General features: G+C 42.9%; 1 protein-coding gene across 7 annotated transcripts in view; it reads left to right on the forward strand.

Annotated features, from left to right (window-relative positions):
• Positions 1-287: 287 nt before the first annotated feature.
• The window catches only part of LOC125448266 (electroneutral sodium bicarbonate exchanger 1-like), a 383,257-nt gene continuing 365,290 nt past the window's right edge, over positions 288-18,254 (forward strand). For 6 of the 7 annotated variants that reach the window (XM_059643484.1, XM_048523424.2, XM_048523426.2 and 3 more), the window contains exon 1: positions 288-466. Coding sequence is in view for 5 of the 7 variants with exons in the window: in XM_048523424.2 (XP_048379381.1) it covers positions 422-466 (45 nt within the window). In the remaining 2 variants the exon portion in view is untranslated. Of the gene's footprint in view, positions 467-568; positions 659-18,254 lie in introns of those variants that run through there. The other variant, XM_048523433.2, reaches the window with a different exon arrangement.

Here is an 18,254-nt window from a genome sequence, read left to right on the forward strand (position 1 = left end):
AAGATTCCCAGCATCTACGGTTCTTTGTTTCACGAAATGATGACCTTGAAAATGAGATTAAATTTAGATTAGTTTATTAAAAAAAGACTGCAATTCGTTTTAAAAAAACACTTTGACCAAAGACGGATGGTCATTCAAATACACTTTGCTTTTCTTCATCACCCCTCCACTGTGCACACATTTAAGGATGAGCGTTGGTGATTGGCAGACTCCCCTAGCCGGTTAACCATTCAGGAAGATATAAGGCTGGTGCTGATGCTGCTCTCGCTGTGTCTGCAGCTTGTGGAGTGACGAGGGAAGGCACGCTGTGTAAGGGCTACACTGAGCACGCGCTCCGACACTCCCGGCCTCAATTGTCCATCTGACCGCTCGCGGCTTCAGTCAGCGGTGAAGATCGGCACCGTTTCTGTGAACAGCAGCCATGCCGGCTGGGAGCCAGGAATCTGAGTGTGCCCTCAGTTACCAGGTACCGTGCCTGACCTTTGGAGTCTCTGTCGTGCTTATGTTTCGTCATCTAACGTTAAATATTTTACTTAAAAATGTGCATATTCGGTAGGATGGTAGTTAATTAAATTTATTTCCGAAGTGTGGTGAACGCTGTTTAATATTTGATTGCTTCCGTTGGTTCTTATGTGCGTTATATGGAGTCATCGTGAAGGTAAAACTAATCCAGTCAATGCGGCAGTTACATTTTAATATTTCTGTCGTGTGTGTTGCGTGCATGTTCTGCGTTCCTGAGTGCCGGCGGCTGCCGTTCGGGCTACTCCGAATAGAAGGCACAGAACAGTAAATCGAGGGATAGGGAGATGAGGTGGACGATCACTAGAGCCTGCACAGTAACAGCTTAACCTTGAAGGCGGTGAGAATGAATCCTGGGCCAAGAACATGTCAGAGATGTCAGTTCGCCTGAAGAATTTTTATGGCTTCCAGTTTTGATTTTTGCTGCAATATGAATATTTTAATAAAATGTTATCACAGTGCCATCTAGTATCATAATTATGTTTCAAAATGCTCCAATTTTGTGACTTCCCCCTCGAAATTGCAATTTAATTAGATACCAAGCTTTTCCTATCCGTCTGCTTGTGGAAGTATACTACTTTTTTGTGTACATCTGACTGTATGTCCTAATATTTTGAGTGATGTAGGTCACTAAAATGCGCAATTTATTTGGACAGGAGAGCTTTGACCTTAGTATGACTGTGTGCATGCTCTAAAAGGTGCTGCATCGTCTGGGGTTTTTGATTTCATCCCATTGCTGACTGCTGTAAATGTCAACTGTCAACAACTGGAAAGGAAAGGTGATGCTGTTTTAAAGAGAAAGTGGCTTGCAAGCCCTTTTTCATGACTTGATGCATGACTCATTTCACGTTGGAATGTTGCAATGAAAAATTCTGTATAAAATGGTGCCTCTTTACTGCTAATGGGAGTGAGTCAATATGCAGTCAATGATGTGCAATTTACTCTGTTCCAGATCTCAATGAAACCTAGAACAAAACAGGATAATTTCTAATTGTCTTTTTGGTGCTTGTCACACTTAATCTCTGAAATTTCATGAAAAAAAAGCCTTCACATCTGATTCTTCAGGCTTCCTGGTCTGCACTGCAGACCAATCTGTTACTTGCATTGAGAGATAGCAAGAACTCCAGATGCTGGAGTCAGAGACAAGTGTGGAGCTGGAGGAACACAGCAGGCTGGACAGCGTCAGAGGAGCGGGAAAGTTGATGTTTTGGTTCGGAACCCTTCAGGGGGAAAAAAGGTCCTGACACAATGTCCACTTTCCTGCTTCTGTTATTTGCATTGGTGAGTATGTTGAAGTCTGACATGAAAGTAGAAATTCTTCCATCCCCCTCAATAGGTGTTTCAATTCACAAATTCAGATTTTTTTGTTGAAAACTGTAAACTTTGCCAGAATAAGATCTATGACGTGTCAGCAAAAACTGAAGAAAAAAATAGTCAGATGCAAAAACATCAAAATGTATGAATTCTACCAAAGTTTACCTTCTCCCACATTGTTTTATTCTTGGAACTCATCTTTCTGCTTTTTAACTGTGCTGCCAATATGTGACTGTGCAGCACACAATGACTAACTTGGTTTTCAGTTTTTAGTTAAGTTCAATTCTGATATCTATTTGAACTTTAGGATTTCTGCATTCATTATAGCAAAAGTTGTTCATCTCCTTGTCTAGCACTTGTTCTGATTTTATTGATCATTAGGTTGTTTTATAATTTTAAATGCACTATATGAATGCAAGATTTTGTGAATTGTTTCTGTAAAACTTGGGAGACATCATCTTTGGGACTTGTAGGTTCCAAGTTCTTCTGGTTAATTTGACTACATGATTTACAGATGCCACTTTCCCTATTTTTGCATTTGGGAACCTAAACAAGATTCATTTTAGGAGAAAATTACTGCAGGTGCTGGATTCTGAACTGAAAGCAAAATGCTGGAGATCAGAGGGCCAGGCAGTATCCATGGAGAGAAAACAAGCTAATGTTTGAAGTCTAGATTTTTCTTGCCAGAGCTGAAGTGAAGTGTGTAGGGGGCAGCATTTGTGCAGTAGTGTGAATGTGGGAGGTTGTGTGGGAGTGCTAGGGAGAAAGGGTGTTAGTTCAGATTAAGTGATCGGAATGTGAGAATGGCAGAACAATGGTGTCTAACTCCCAGTCTAGAAAGAACACAGTCCCACTTGGGGGAGGGGAAAGAGGGTGACAGAATGTGACAAACAAAGTGAAGGAATGGGTTCACAATTTGAAGGTGTTGAACTCCATATTGAGCCCAGAAAATTATAAACTGCCTACTTTGAGATGTTGCTCCTCCAGTTTGTGTGACTCACTGGAGCATTCCAGCATGCTGAGGACAGACAAGTGGGCATATGAGCTAGACACTATTAAAATGACCGGCTGCAGGAAGTTTGAGGTCATGCTTGCACATGGACTGGAGGTCCATGATGCAGTCACCCAGTCTGCATTTAGTTTCTACAATATGGTAAGCCACATTGGGTGCAGTAAATAAAGTAGACAAGGTTGGAGGTACAGTTGAAATGCTGCTTCATCTGGAAAGACTGTTTCCACCCTTGGATGATGGAGAATGATCTTTTGACTGCAGAGGCTGTTGGAGTGCAAATGAGAACAAGGGGTCCCGAGTGATGGGAAGGGGCAATGGTAAAAGCATGGGTGATACCTCTGTGGTGAGGGCCCTGCCAACCAGTGGGTGGGAAAACCATGGTAGTGCAAGAAGGAAGTTATGTTAGCAACACTGTTTTGGAAGGTGGTGTCATTGGAACAGATGTGATGTAGGTCAAGGATCTGGGAGAATGGGATGGAGTCCCTCCAGGAAGTGGGGTGTAAAGAGCTGTAGTGAAGGTAGCTATGGGAGTCAGTGGCTGTGTAGTGGATGGCAGTGGACAGTTTTGTCATCAAAATGGAGATGCAGTCAAGCAATGGAAGGGAAGTGTCGAATGGACAATGTCAAAGTTAGAGGGATGGAAATTGTTGGCAAAATGAACAAATTTTCAGGGTCCAGGCAGGACCACAAAGTGGCACTAAAACAGTCGATGTAATGAAGAGCTGAGAGGGGGCTGGTGTAGGACTGGAAAAAGGACTGTTCCACATACCACATAAAGAAGCAGACATAACTGGGACCTATGTGGGTGCCCCATGCCACTCCTTTCACTTGGCGGAAGTGAGATGAATTAAAGGAGACTTGTTCAGTGAGAGAACAAGTTCCTCCAAGCCGTGGAGTGGTGGTGGTTGGGGGTTGTTCAGCCCTCTGAGGAAGAAGCTGAGAGCTCTCTCCCATCCTGGTGGAGAATGGATGTAAAGAGACTGGACATCTGGTGAACAGGCCGTGAGGGCTTGGAAACTGGAAATTGTCAGTATGGAGGAGGGCATCGGGAATTGCAGATTCAGGTGGGCGGGGTCTGGACAAGTGGAGAGAAGGTGAAGTCAGGTTAGGAGGAAATAAACTTGGTGGGGCAGGAACAGGTGACGCAGTGGACCTAGCAGGGCAGTTTGGTTTGTGGATTTTGGGAAGTGGCTGTCTGGGGTTGAGAGACTGAGGTTGGAGGCAGTGGTGGGGGGGAACCTCCTGGAGGTATTGAGGTCATTAACAGTCTTGGCAACATTTTAGAATCTCTTCACTCTAACCATATGAATGACTATTTCTCTTTGGTCTTTAATGCATTTGTGAGTAATTTTATCCTGTTTCAGGAATATATTTTAAATCCCTTTAGCTTGTTATCTTTACAATGCCATCTCAAAAGAAAACAGCTAAGGAGAAGGCATTGGCAAAGTTAAATTTAGAAATTCTTAAAGTACAGTAAGATTAGCAGATGGCTGGAAACTAACTTTAAGGCAGTAAAGTGAAGAATTCAGGAAGTGCTCAATCTTGAGCAGTTAGAACAATCCCCTGAGATTAGATTACAGGCTTTAAATCTCCTTTCTCCCATCCCATTGAATTTGTGCCACCTCTTCTACACAGCCACCACCTAAAGGGGTGAGTTCATAATTGAGGTTCAGTCTCTGCTTTCGACATTTACTTAAACAACACTTTTTGCTATGTAAGCTCTGACAATGCAGGTTACTTTACAAAATTCAAGTCATTCAGTCTCTTAATGCTGAAATAGTTTTAAGCTCTTTAAGAACCAGTAGGAATCTCAACGATTCCAGGATTTTTGCCTCCTTATAGTCTAACTTTTTGATCCATTGACTTGTCTTTGTTTGCTGTCTGTCACCCCTGATATGTCTTCTAAGTTGTTCTTTGACTCTCCCTTGCTGGGCTGAAGTGTTCACCTGATCAAATATTTCTCACTGAGGGATTGGCATCAAAAATATATTCATTTTAGCTTAAACTTCAATTGTCCCAGCAATTGTAGCCTTTTTGGGGTGAGTTCCAGATTTCTAACTTCTCTTTCACCCTTAAGGCTGCTTGGAATATAATAGCACCACTCCAATGATTATTACAGTACATTCCTCTTGTAATCAATCAGGTCAGCACACTTTCTTACAAGAAAACAGGCATGCAACCTGCTCCTAAACTACTACTTAGTCATTATGAATGAGAAAGTACATCTAATAAAACCTAACAATAACTAGTGTAAATATTTACAAGGTCCTATTTTAAACTTTTGACTTTTTGATCTGTTAAATAGCTTCAAATATAGAATAATTGGTCATAAATTATGACCAAGTCCATGGATAGACTAAGACAGAATGTGGATTCTGATTAAAGTTCTCTGCATCAGAAGGTAGAACTAGCACTGTATATATTTGCTTCTAAATATGATTAAATCTAGCCAACTTAATGACATCCTACAATGCCTTGCTGCATAATCCTGAGGGTCCAGATCAATTTCCCATGGAAGGACAGTCAGCTGTGAATTATATAAGCATATGTGGCAACCATTTTGTTCACACACAATCTTTCAAATAGCTGTGAAATGTAATGTCTGGTTTATCTCTCCTTTTGGTAGTTGAGTGCAAAATGTTGACTAGGGAACTCCTAGTTCTTATTCATGTGATCTTTGTCTTTGTCTTTTAATTGCGTACACGTTGCTACACCAGTCTTTGAAAGTAATAATTTTAATTCTTAATACCCAGACAAAATAAAATCTCACATCTGCATTTTGGGGGCAAAAGTTTGTGTTCAGTCTGTTCTGTAAGTTGAACATGATTATTTGAATCTAGACTCTAGAAACCAGGTATTTCCTGCATGGACAGGAAGTGATAATGGGAACTGCAGATGCTGGAGAATCCAAGATAATAAAATGTGAGGCTGGATGAACACAGCAGGCCCAGCAGCATCTCAGGAGCACAAAAGCTGACGTTTTGGGCCTAGACCCTTCATCAGAGAGGGGGATGGGGTGAGGGTTCTGGAATAAATAGGGAGAGAGGGGGAGGCAGACCGAAGATGGAGAGAAAAGAAGATAGGTAGGGAGGGGATAGGTCAGTCTAAGGAAGATGGACAGGTCAAGGAGGTGGGATGAGGTTAGTAGGTAGGAGATGGAGGTGCGGATTGGGGTGGGAGGAAGGGATGGGTGAGAGGAAGAACAGGTTAGGGAGGCAGAGACAGGTTGGATTGGTTTTGGGATGCAGTGGGTGGAGGGGAAGAGCTGGGCTGGTTGTGTGGTGCAGTGGGGGGAGGAGACGAACTGGGCTGGCTTCGGGATGCGGTGGGGGAAGGGGAGATTTTGAAGCTGGTGAAGTCCACATAGATACCACTGGCCTGCAGGGTTCCCAAGCGGAATGAGTTGCTGTTCCTGCAACCTTTGGGTGGCATCATTGTGGCACTGCAGGAGGCCCATGATGGACATGTCATCTAAAGAATGGGAGGGGGAGTGGAAATGGTTCGCGACTGGGAGGTGCATTTGTTTATTGCAAACCGAGCGGAGGTGTTCTGCAAAGCGGTCCCCAAGCCTCCGCTTGGTTTCCCCAATGTAGAGGAAGCCACACTGGGTACAGTGGATGCAGTATACCACATTGGCAGATATGCAGGTGAACCTCTGCTTAATGTGGAAAGTCATCTTGGGGCCTGGGATAGGGGTGAGGGAGGAGGTGTGGGGGCAACTGTAGCATTTCCTGCGGTTGCAGGGGAAGGTGCCAGGTGTGGTGGGGTCAACCACCCAAAGAGGATCCCCCTCATTCTCTCACACCACCCCACCAACCTCTGGATACAACGCATCATCCTCCGACACTTCCACCATCTACAATCCGACCCCACTACCCAAGACATTTTTCCATCCCCACCCTGTCTGCTTTCCGGAGAGACCACTCTCTCTCCATGACTCCCTTGTTCGCTCCACGCTGCCCTCCAACCACACCACACCAGCACCTTCCCCTGCAACCACAGGAAATGCTACACTTGCCCCCACACCTCCTCCCTCACCCCTATCCCAGGCCACAAGATGACATTCCACATTAAGCAGAGGTTCACCTGCACATCTGCCAATGTGGTATACTGCGTCCACTGTACCCGGTGTGGCTTCCTCTACATTGGGGAAACCAAGCGGAGGCTTGGGGACCGCTTTGCAGAACACCTCCGCTCGGTTCGCAATAAACAACTGCACCTCCCAGTTGCAAACCATTTCCACTCCCTCCTCCCATTCTTTAGATGACATGTCCATCATGGGTCTCCTGCACTGCCACAATGATGCCACCGAAGGTTGCAGGAACAACAACTCATATTCCACTTGGGAACCCTGCAGCCCAATGGTATCAATGTGGACTTCACCAGCTTCAAAATCTCCCCTTCCCCCACTGCACCACACAACCAGCCCAGCTCTTCCCCTCCACCCACTGCATCCCAAAACCAGTCCAACCTGTATCTGCCTCCCTAACCTGTTCTTCCCCTCACCCATCCCTTCCTCCCACCCCAAGCCGCACCTCCATCTCCTACCTATTAACCTCATCCCAACTCCTTGACCTGTCTGTCTTCCCTGGACTGACCTATCCCCTCCCTACCTCCCCACCTATACTCTCTCCACCTATCATCATTTCTCTCCATCTTCGGTCCGCCTCCTCCCCTCTCCCTATTTATTCCAGAACCCTCACCCCATCCCCCTCTCTGAAGGGTCTCGGCCCGAAACATCAGCTTTCGTGCTCCTGAGATGCTGCTGGGCCTGCTGTGTTCATCCAGCCTCACATTTTATTATCTTGGACAGGAAGTGAATTTGCAGTGCGCTAACACCAATAGATATGCCTTGTGACAGGCAGGCACTAGCCAAAGGCTGCTTCTGAGCTGTATTCCATTTGAGGTGATTCATCGTGTGAGGCAGTGAACAAAGTACTCCAGATTTTTAAAAATAGTAATTACAGGATAATGTGTCACAGTTGAAGCAGACAGGCAATCAACATCTTTAAGTTCAAGTCAACGTCAAATGATTGGCCATCTGAATGCTTCTTCCTCATTTGGGTCAGATTAGATCCTAGTTTGTTGCTGTGAGGAAGTCTCATATTTTGCTTTTTCCTATTCAACGTGGGATATGAGTGGCTGGCTGGCCAGCATTTCTTGCCCATCCATAGTTGTCCTTTGAGAACGTAGCAGTGAGCTGCCTTCTTGAATTGCTGCAGTCCACCTGTTGTGGGTTGACCCATAATGCCATTAGGGAGGAAATTCCAGGATTTTGACTAAGTGACAGTGAAGGACCAGTGATTTATTTCCAAGTCAGGATGGTGAATGACATGGAGGGTACTTGAAGATAGTGTTTCCATATTCCTATTGTCTTTGTCCTTCCAGATAGAAGTGGTTTTGGGTTTGGAAGGTACTGAGGATCTTTGAATTTCTGCAGTGCATCTTGGTAGGCGGTACACACTGCTGCTACTGAGCGTCGGTGGTGGAGGGAGTGGATGCTTATGGATGTAGTGCCAACCAAGCGGGCTGCTTTAGCCTGGATGAGTGTTGGGGCTGCATTCATCCAGGCAAGTGTGGAGTATTTCATCATAATTTATTTCTCCTATAAACAAAAGTCTGTGTGGTCTCAAGAGACTTTGTTTTAGAAATTATATAAAACTGCACTACTGGTGAAATGGGCATCTTTTACCTCCCTGAAATAAATAGTAGGGAATTCTGTTTCATCCATCTACTCCCTATTAAATGTCCCCTCCTTGGTGCTTAATTCGACCAGAGAGGGAGGACCAACACTGAGCTCATAATGTTTGGCTCCCATATGCAATGAAATCCCAAATGTGTCTTGAATTCTATTTCTATGTAAAGGTACAGCTTTGAGTAATTTCTTAATTCAGAAGTTTTTAAAGATTGGTGCCTCAAATCAGAAAATAGAAACTTCTTTAAGATTCTCAAATTCCTGTGGTGAGATGACATTCAACTGTTGGAGCTTTCTGCCACATGTAATGGATAGTGGCTTAATTGAGTAGCACAGTGGCAGCCTCTTAATAGGCACCCCATGAAGATCACTGCAATGCAAACAATGGTTAGCAATGTTGTTACAAAGGAGGGAACATGAAGTCTGGCGTGTATTTAAAAGGCAGTAACATTGAGGGATTCAGATAATGCTGTAAGTACAAGAACAAAGCCTCAGCACACTAGTGATATTGCCTGACATGATGTTCTTTTCACACAGCATCCTATAATCTCAGATGCAGAATTGGGGACAATTTTTATTTAGCAAGATTCTGCATTTGTCTGTCTATAATTTACCAGAAAAGGTAAACACAAATGACCTCCACTTGAGTTGCTTCCACTAGACTAGACCTGGTTTTTTATCCTTTCTCTTCACTCCCACACTACCCTATTCAGTGTTGTGCTGTTTGAGAATTGAAAAACTTAAATAGTATTAAATAGAGATAACAAAGTGTGGAGCTGGATGAACACAGGCCAAGCAGCATCTTAGGAGCACAAAAGCTGATGTTTCGGGCCTAGACCCTTCATCAGAAAAGGGGAGGGGAGAGGGTTCTGAAATAATTAGGGAGAGAGGGGGAGGTGGACCGAAGATGGATAGAGGAGACAGACAAGCTAAAGGGGCAGGGATGGAGCCAGTAGAGTTGACTGTAGGTAGGGGATAGGTCAGTCTGGGGAGGATGGACAGGCCAAGAGGGTGGGATGAGGGTAGTAGGTAGGAAATGGGGGTGTGGCTTGAGGTGGAAGGAGGGGATAGGTGAGAGGAAGAACAGGTTAGGGAGGTGGGGACGAGCTGGGCTGGTTTTGGGATGCAGTGGGGGGAGGGGAGACTTTGAAGCTCTGTTTTCTGGAGGGACCACTCTCTCCGTGGCTCCCTTGTCCACTCTGCACTCTCCTCCAACCCCACCACACCCGGCACCTTCCCCTGCAACCACAGGAAATGCTACACTTGCCCCACACCACCTCCCTCACCCCTATCCCAGGCCCCAAGATGACATTCCATATCAAGCAGATGTTCACCTGCGCATATTGCTAATGTGGTACACTGCATCTGCTGTACCCAGTGTGGCTTCCTCTACATTGGGGAAACCAAGCGGAGGCTTGGGGACCGCTTTGCAGAACACCTATGCTCAGTTCGCAAGAAACAACTGCACCTCCCAGTCGCGAACTATTTCAACTCCCCCTCCCATTCCTCAATCAACATGTCCATCATGGGCCTCCTACAGTGCCACAATGATGCCACCCGAAGGTTGCAGGAACAGCAACCCCTATTCCGCTTGGGAACCCTGCAGCCCAATGGTATCAATGTGGATTCCACAAGCTTCAAACTCTCCCCCCACTGCATCCCAAAACCAGCCCAGCTCGTCCCTGCTTCCCTAACCTGTTCTTCCTCTCTCCTATTCCCCTCCTCCCACCCCAAGCTGCACCCCCATTTCCTACCTATTAACCTCATTCCTGCCCCCTTGACCTGTCTGTCCTCCCCAGACTGACCTATGCCCTCCCTACCTCCCCACCCATACACTCCTTTACTGGCTCCATCCCTGCCTCTAACTTGTCTGTATCTTGTCCACCTATTTTCTCCTCTATCCATCTTCGGTCCGCCTCCTCTCCCCTGCTCCCTATTTATTTCAAAACCCTCTCCCCCATCCCCCTCTCTGAACCATCTAGGCCCGAAACATCAGCTTTTGTTCTCCTGAGATGCTGCTTGGCCTGCTGTGTTCATCCAGCTTCACACTGTTACCTCAGATGCTCCAGCATCTGCAGTTCCCGTTATGTCTAGTATTAAATAGATTCAGTTTTTATGGTTTGAAAATCTCAAACAGCAATCCATTGCCATGCAGCATACTCTTCCATAATGGCACATTCCATCTGCCAAAACCATCTGTTCTTTGTTCTTTGGGGTGTGATCCCCTCCTAGTTCTTGACTAACCCACAATCTCCATTTTCTGTAAACTGTGTTCAGGTCAGATTCTAATGTTTGCTTTTTTAGAATGTAAAAACCTGAGGAACGCCAAAGTAGGCCTTTCAACCCTTGAGCCTGTTTTTGCCATTCTATTCAATCATGCTGAGCTGTAGTGTCACACCATCTCCCTGTCTTTGATACACTTAGAATAAAACTTTACTCATTTCAGTCTTAAAATTTGATTGAACCCTTGTATTCAAAGCCTTTAAGGGAGCATTTTAGATTTCCATGATCCTCCATACAAGCTTCCTACTTTCACTGCTTTGGCTTCATGCTTAAGATTGTGCCCCTTTTTTTTAGGCTATTGGTGGAGAGATTTTTCTCCACATTATCTGCATCTTTTCATCAAAAATGCCTGTTTTAGAACACTTATCAATCTTCTCTGCTCTGGATAGTGTAACACAAGTTTTATACCATTTGTTATTATGATCTAATACTTGAATTCTGGTATCATTCTGCTGAATCTGCACTGCACTGCCACCAAAGCAAATGTAGCTTTGATGGAGATTTAGTTCCCAAAACTGGGTGCAATGTTTGGAATGGAATCTGGCCATTGCTCATGATAACTAGGCTTAGCTGTGTTGGTTCAGTACACTTGAGATGTGATGTCCTCAAGCTCTGCTGGTGTCTATGAACCTCTGCTTCCCCCATTAGGGGAGAGGGAAAATATGCCTTGCAATTAAATGTCTTTGTACACTTAAACTGAATGTTAACTGCAACCTCTCCACAATTCTTAACTTTGATAAATAGCATCTCATGCCCATGAAGTGTTAAAGGGATAAGTTGCACCATGACACCTACTCCCATTGCTATGTAAAGAAAAGGGATGAATTTTTAGTTTTCAATACCGATCCAGTCACTTCTGCTGGCCTTTATGCAAGTTGAAGTAAAGCAACAATGACAATAGTACTAGCCTTTTAAATAGCAGGATGACAATTCAGCAGGCATATCAATTTAAGAAAGTGTGCTACCTAAGGGATAATGCCTTTTGACTGAGATCACATTGGTGATTCCTGGAGTAATTGGACCCCAGACTGAGTGCAGTTTTCCAGCCAAGCAGAAGAATTTCAGAATGAGGAATTCCTTTAAAACCTTTTTAAAGGAAAAATTAAGCAGAAATTAATGATTGTACACCATGAATCTGTTGACTGACATACAGTAAATTTTGCCATGGTCAATGTTTGAAAGTTGTGACATGCAGCTAAAGGCTTAATTATGCAAACTATGATCAAAGCCTCAGTGGCTTTTAAAGTTAATTGAAGCTTGAATATTGAATGTGTAGAACTGTTTGTGACAGAAATGCTGGGTCATCTTGTGCAGTGACATTTTTGACACCTGTGAATTTTAGCTAGCTTATTAAAATGAAACCACGCAGACATTTGTTTTCTCATGTTGGGAAGTTTTTCTCAATTTGGGAATTCCAATATGCTGCCACCTCTCTCCATTGTTTTTCCTCCCACTTCCTTTGTCAGTGTTCCTCCTAGTTCATCCTTTTAAGTTCCAAACCCAAGGTAATGAGGGTAATTCCTCTTGGGCAGTACACCTGGGCAATAGAAAGTTGGACATTTTGAAGTCAATTGAAAATAAAATCTGGTCAAGTGTAAAGCAGACTGCCCATCTGGTTTTTCCCTCTGTCAAATTTTCCAGCATTCCTGCCACAATCCAAGAAAATGAGTGGCAGGCAATCCAAAAAACAGAAGTTTGATTGTGTCCTTTAACATCCATATACATGTACTACCTTGCAAGATACCACTGAATAGCAATCTGGAACAGCTTTGCTGATTGAATTTTTTTTTCCTTCTCCTCCAACCAATCTTGATGCTTAGCACAAATGTAACACTGGGTTTCTTTCTCATTTTGACTTTATACTGCTGGATGACACATGCATCCACAAGTAGATATGAAAAGATCCCATGGCCCTCATTCAGAAAAGTACAGAATTCTTATTTTCTTGATCAATTGTTGTCCCTCAAACAATGTCCTTAAACTGCTTTTGGTTATGATTATATCGCTGTTCACAGAGCAGCATTATACATAAGTTGGCTGCTGCATTTCTACAACACTTCAAAAAGAAATTGTATTATGATCCCAGTCACATTGTACTAGGGACAAGTTTAGGTCTAGAACAAAACCTGTCAGTAAGCCATGTGTTTAATTTTTGCAGTTGGTTAGTTGTGGTGGTTAGTCATTGAAGGATATTTACATGAGTCTGCAGTTGTTAAATGTATGAGGCTTTTAATTATAAGAGGGAAAGAACAAGTGAGAAATATAGACAGTAGAAAGATTGTAACACTAACACAAACAGCAAAACCAAGTTTCATTTTTACCAAGATAACAATGTAGAGCTGGTTGAACACAGCAGGCCAAGCAGCATCTTAGGAGCTCCTCTGCTGCTTGGCCCGCTGTGTTCATCCAGCTCTAAACTTTGTTATCTCGGATTCTCCAGCATCTGCAGTTCCCATTATCTCTTCTTTACCAACATGATCTGTTAGAGACACTTGTCCAGACAAGTTATACGCCTGACTCTTGGGTTTATACTTAACTGACTCCAAGTTTGTTTCTTGTTGTGGTGATTTTTGACTCCTTTGAGTTTGGCATAAACCTTTCCCAATTCTGGCCTAAGATTTTTCAATTCAATGTCTATCTCAAATGCTTCTAGTTTGAATCCTCCAAACCACAAAAACATTGCTACTGCAGTGACTAGTTTCTGAACTGAACAAAATGTAGCTCACTTGTTTGGAGAGAAACTGTTCCCTTAAGGGAACATATTGTTCAGTTGAGTAATCGAAGCTAAACTAATGACTTTGTTTACATTGCCCATCATAACCCAATTTTCCATTAACACTACAGGGGTCTGCCAAGCACTTAACTACAGTCCAGTTTTCTTGGAACTGATGCACTTACGTCACTTGTAGTATGACTTCTCTTTGTTTTAAAAGAAAGTCAGACCTTCACAGCATTAACCCACATCCATCTCTTTGGTTTGAAACAAACCAAATTCTAAAAATGGAATACATTGCTTACCTTTCATCACAATAGGTTGTAAAACATTGTGGAGTAACTTCACATTGTGAAAAGCACTGCATAAATACAATAAATCCCCTTTTTAGGGGGAGAGTTTAGTCTGAAATACCCCCATACCCTGTGACACTGACCCTTGTTTTGGATCCACTGGCCAGGGGAGACATTGTCACTTATGATATCTTGACAAATGTTCCAACATTTGAGTGAAAGAAAAGATGAGGTTAATGTAGGAACATTGGACCAGCAATTCTGGGTTTAAAACCCTACTTCTAATCCTGATCAGATTTAAAAAGAACCTACTTACCTTTAGCCATCTTCTGTGTGCGAGATTCTTAAACACTGGTTTCCTGTTACAAATCTGTCCAGGAATCCTCAAATCCAGTAACGGATAAAATCTTCATAAACCATGCCCCTTTTTACAGCAGTGTGCTGTGTTCTAAAGCTTAAATGTCCAGCAACATAGCCAGACTCTCTCGACACTTGCTTTGAAAATAAAATTGGGTTATGGTGGCCGTTGGCTTGAGGGATTGCAGGAGTGCAGAGAAGAATGGAAGTGTTAAGGGTGCATGTGAATTTGGCAAGACCATAGATAACATTCCTCCAATTGTGGATGCCCCAATGTCTCGAAGCTGAGTTGCACAACTGTTGGAACTGAAATCAAACTTCTGACAAGAGTTGCCTAAATGTCTTAATTTTTTTAAAACCAGATTTGTAGTTTTGTGGATTTAGGGATGCAGTTTATAATCCATTTAAGGGGAAGAATGGTAAAACATATGGAAAAGCTTAATGCAATCAGTCAAGTGGTATTGTGAAAGGGAAATGTTTGATACATTTGCTAAAGCTCTTTGTGGATATAACGTGTATCTGTGATAATGGGAACTGCAGATGCTGGAGAATCCGAGATAACAAAGTGTGAAGCTGGATGAACACAGCAGGCCAAGAAGCATCTCAGGAGCACAAAAGCTGATGTTTCAGGCCTAGACCCTTCTCTCTGATGGGTCTAGGCCCGAAATGTCAGCTTTTGTGCTCCTGAGACGCTGCTTGGCCTGCTGTGTTCATCCAGCTTCACACTTTGTTATCTATTATTGAGGATATAACGACTAGATGTGATAAGAGGAAATCAGTAGATATTGTGCTTTTTGTAGTATTGTAGCAAATGCCTTTTGGAAAGAAAAATACACTAAGTAGGAGCTAACAGGACTGAGGGTAATGCATTGGCACAGATTGAGGATTGTTTAACATGCAGAAGAGTTAGGATTAATGAACCATTTCAGATTGGAATGACTTAATTAGTGGATTGCTGCTTATTTATTATCCATAGATGGCTTGAAGGGGCAGATTGTACGTATATACACTTGCTGACTACATGAAAATGGGTTGAAGGGAATATTGTGAGAACATCAGGAACTTGCAAGGGGATAAATAGGTTGGGTGGCAAAAACTTGACTTAAAATATAGGAAATTGAAGACTTTAGGAGAGAATCAAAAAGATGATGACTTAAAATGGGGAGATACTCCAGTGTAGCATGGGGGTCTCTCTCTTTTCTTGTATATGAAACAGAAAAGGTTGGTATGCAGTTGCAGCAAACAATTAAGAGGGCAAAGTGGACTAATTTAAAAATAAGTCTTGTCACAGAAATACAGGATGTTGTTGAGGCTGTACTTGGAGTACTGTGCGTACAGTATTATGCTCCACATTTAAGAGTAACTGACCTTAGGCAGTTCAAAAGCAATTCAGTAGGCTGGCTCTTGGGATGAAGGAGTTGACATCAAGAGCAGCTAATCGGGTCAGGCCAAATGGCTGCCTGCTCCTCCTATTTCTTAATCTTATGAGGGGCTCCTGTGGCAGTGGCAGTGACCCTACCTCTGAGCCAGGAGGCTTGCCACCTGCTCCAGAGGTGTATAATAACAGCTCTGAACAGATCTATTTTAGAAAATACCAAAGTCATTATTTGAGATGAGGTTGGGAATTGAACTTCAGCTATATGTTGCATCGTTTTTCTTCAAAAATTGCTTGTGCAATTGAGGCTTTTAATGCTCATTATTTTGAGTTTGCAGATATGCTCTTTTTTGGGAAAGAGATTTTCCAATAGGTTCAGAGCTTCAATAGTGATACTAAATAGAAACAGGACCTTTTCAAAAAAGCTCCCCATTGGAGAAAGTAGTGAACGGGATCTTTTGATCCATTTTGGTGAATGAAGAAAATACTTTTATTGACAATTTCCTAGCTCAGATCCATTGATCTTCTCTCTCCCCAGCTATCCCTGCACCTCCAGCATTCTTTTCCTTTAACTGTTGACTTTTTACATCCCAAATCTGTTTTAAAACTGCAGTGACGACATGGTTCATTTGAATACCTGTTTCTGTATGAGTCAGTAGCTTGTGGTAGTTCAAAACTCACTTCAAAGCTTAAGAACACGTCCAGTGCAAAGCTAAGTGTTTTATTGGCAGAGGTACTGTGTCCTGGATAAGACTTTGTACAGAGATCCTGTTGCCTGCTTAAATAAATAGGTTATTCTGCTTCTAGACATTGCTTTATTTTAGAAATATATGGGTATATTTCTAAAGTTAATTCTGTTATTTCCAGCTGAGTGAAGAAAAATTGCAGACAAGAGGTGGAGGAAAAAATAACTGATTTTCGTTCTGTGGTGTTTGCTGATGTGCAGATGCTAGATTTGTAAACAATTGAGGGATGTGGTTGCTAGTCTTTTCTGCTGGTTACTTGTTTCTCCTTGGTGGTTTTTTGTTGCTTTGTCAGCCACAATTCTTTTAGATAATAGGAGCTGCAGATGCTGGAGAGTCTGAGATAACAAGGTGTAGAGCTAGATGAACACAGCAGGCCATGCTGCATCTTAGGAGCTCCTCTGATGCTGCTTGGCCTGCTGTGTTCATCCAGCTCTACACTTTAGTTTCATCTTTACCAAGATAACAGATAATGGGAACTGCAGATGCTGGAGAATCCGAGATCCATCTTCAGTCTGCCTCCCCCTCGCTCCCTATTTATTTCAGAATACTCTCCCCATCCCCCTTTTCTGATGAAGGGTCTAGGCCTGAAACATCAGCTTTTGTGCTCCTGAGATGCTGCATGGCCTGCGTTCATCCAGCTCCACACTTTGTTATCTAAGATGAAACTAGACCCAGGTTTTTCTGAAGAATGGTCTAGGCCCAAATCATCAGCTTTCCTGCTTCTCTAATGCTGCTTGGCCTGCTGTTTTCTTCCAGCTCTACACCTTGTTATCTCAGCCACAATTCTCTTGCCCTTTTTTAAACATAAGTGGTGGGGGGTGTGATGGACTTTCATTAATTGTAAGACTTGGATGGTGATTACAGGCAAAATGTGAGTTAAGTGTCAACTAAAAATTTAGTATCTAAATTCTCCTGTTGCAAAGTACGAAGTATGTTGAGTGAATGTTACTGTGGTATGAATCATCACTTAATGATTTTGTTTTTAGTGCTCATGCCTTGCATTGATTCAATTAATTGGAATGAGGCTAGGGTTGTTCATTTTGGGCATGTAATGGAATGTCTTTGCAAAACAAACAATGAAAACTCCATGAGGTTAGATATGACTGAGATTAGAAATGGCATGACAGACATGATCTACATGTACATCACTGGGTAGAGTAACTTTTTGTATTCCTGTTTTATAATCATTTAGAAATTTAATTAGTGCACATGAAGCACTTTCTTGGAGCTGAAAGGGTATGGGGGATATGGTGGGGGAGGTTGGCAGAGTGGGAACTGGATACTAAGTTGGATGATCGTATTGAATAGTGGAGCAAGCTTGAAGGGTTGGATAGCCTACTCTTGCTCCCATTTTCTGTTTCACAATTTGCTTTGAACAAACTAAATTTAAGTGGCATTCATGTTACATTCAAAGTAAAAAGGTGCCTACATGTATTTCAATACAGCTTGTGGTAGAGGTCGGTGGGGGGGGAAACAAAACATCAATGAACTTGAGTGGCACGGGTTCATGTGTGTGGGTTATAGGGGGATGGGTCTGGGTGGGATTCTTCAACGGGTAGTGTGGACTTGTAGGGCCAAAGGGCCTGTTTCTGCACTGTAGGGAATCTAGTCTAAACTTGTATCAGATCAAAAATGTGCTGTAACTGGGTTGTTTATTCTTGAATAAGCTCTTTCCTGCAACTGCTGTTTGCACTTCTGTAAACATTTGAGGAAACCATTGTTGATTTCACGATAGTCTTATGGTATAAGACAAGAGTTTGATGCTGAAACAGTCAGGGAAGATTAGACTAATGTAGATGCCCTTAAGTCAATCTTCCAGGGTGATATTTCAGTTCACTGTCTCATTGTCTTCTCAGTTGTACTTTATTCTGAGTCACATTCCCTAGCAAATAGCTACTATCCTGCCTCACAGATACAGGCACTTGACAGACAACATCTTTTGATATT

This window comes from Stegostoma tigrinum, chromosome X, assembly GCF_030684315.1.
Source record: "Stegostoma tigrinum isolate sSteTig4 chromosome X, sSteTig4.hap1, whole genome shotgun sequence".
NCBI lineage: Eukaryota > Metazoa > Chordata > Chondrichthyes > Orectolobiformes > Stegostomatidae > Stegostoma > Stegostoma tigrinum.